This window comes from Plasmopara halstedii, assembly GCF_900000015.1.
Source record: "Plasmopara halstedii genome assembly, contig: Scaffold_650, whole genome shotgun sequence".
Lineage (NCBI taxonomy): Eukaryota > Oomycota > Peronosporomycetes > Peronosporales > Peronosporaceae > Plasmopara > Plasmopara halstedii.
The window spans coordinates 2,496,598-2,498,025 of record NW_020187567.1 but is presented as its reverse complement, the minus strand read 5'-3'; the positions used below and the strand labels follow the sequence as shown (position 1 = coordinate 2,498,025).

The following is a 1,428-nucleotide window of genomic DNA, read 5'->3' as shown; positions in this document are numbered from 1 at the left end:
TATTGGCAAGCAGAGACAGAAGCGACGTCAGCAGAAGTCGGATCGCCAAGTTACGGCTCCCAACATGATTGTGCTTGCTGATTTGATGTTCCCGCCACAAAACAACAGTTCGCGGTTTGTCGTGGTTCTCGTAGTTATGGGTGGCTGGAGCCGATATCTCACTGTGTTCTTGCTCACCGACAAGAGTGGAAAATCTGTGAACAAGTACATGCAGCGCTACGCTGTGGGTGGAGCGCCAAGCTGGTCGTGGGATCACGAAGATCGTCCAGCGTATGCACGAGCTTGCAGAAAGCGCGAAGTTTCCGGTGCAACGCGTTCTCACAGATATAGGTGATGAGTTCGTGATCAAGGAAATGAAGGCGTTCTATGCGTAGCATGGAATCGAGCACATCAAAGTCGGACCTAAGAGCTCACATCTGAATGCTGTGGAGCGTGCGATCCAGTCGTTGAATGACTACAGGAAGACGCAGATGCACAAGTCCGAATTTGCTCGTTCGTTTCGGTGGTAAGCCCTTTTGCACTGGGTTTACATCAAGAGCATGATGTACCATCGAGCCATCGATGGGTTTCCAGTTCAGCGAGTGCTCAGCGTGAAAGCTGATCTGCACCACTTGAGGCCCTTTGGCTCGCTCGTGTACATCCAGGTGCCGAGCACACCGGAGAGTTCGAAGCGTGACGACAATGCTAACATTGGCTATCTACTTGGGCTCGAAATGGACACAGTTGGCGCACGTGTGTATATCCCCAACGAGAACACGGTCAAGTTTGTCGCTGAGGTTCGCGTTATTGCAGAGACTATTGTCGGTGCTACGGTTGCGTACGAAGCCTCTATGGCTGATGAGGATCGGTCGGCAGACGTCAATGAGGAGGATGAGGGCGAAGATCACGACAGCTAGGACGTCCGTGAGAATCACCAGGATATATGTGACTAGGCAAATGATGGTCATGATGATGGCGATTCTGTCTTGGCTAATTTTGGATCGGAGGTGGACTCAGCAGACGAAGGTCTGGTCGCACCTCGCGACCGAGGTGGGCGAGGACGTAAGCGATCCGACCGACGAGCAGGGACCGACTCACGAACAGGGCCCGGAGGTGAGGGATAGTACGGAAAACGGCCGAAGCAAGGACTCACCCGACGGTGACAATGCCGGTGCGGTGTCGGAACTGACCTCCACGGAACACTCCGTGCTTGAAAAGATCGTACTGCCAGAGGCCTGCGAAAGCGAGCGGAACGGGACGACAACCCGTCAGAAGCTGAGAAGAACCAGCTTGGAGAACGAGTGAAAGAACGTCGCACAGGCGTACGTCGGTGAACGCGCCGACCGGCTCGATTCGATGTCTTTGTCGGATGGGAAAATGTTGCGACGAAAATATTGGGTCGTGATGGCAGACCGATTAGTGCCAAGAACATCAGAGTCTTGAAGAATT

The 1,428-nt window shown here is 53.4% G+C and overlaps 1 protein-coding gene across 1 annotated transcript; it reads left to right on the top strand.

Annotated features, from left to right (window-relative positions):
* Positions 1 to 539: 539 nt before the first annotated feature.
* Positions 540 to 896, top strand: PHALS_13130 (GAG-POL-RELATED RETROTRANSPOSON; the record flags this gene model as incomplete). The annotated part of the gene is made up of 1 exon (XM_024728824.1): positions 540 to 896. The coding sequence occupies one exon, from the start codon at positions 540 to 542 to the stop codon at positions 894 to 896; it is 357 nt and encodes a 118-aa protein (XP_024579263.1).
* Between the last annotated feature and the right edge of the window lie 532 nt (positions 897 to 1,428).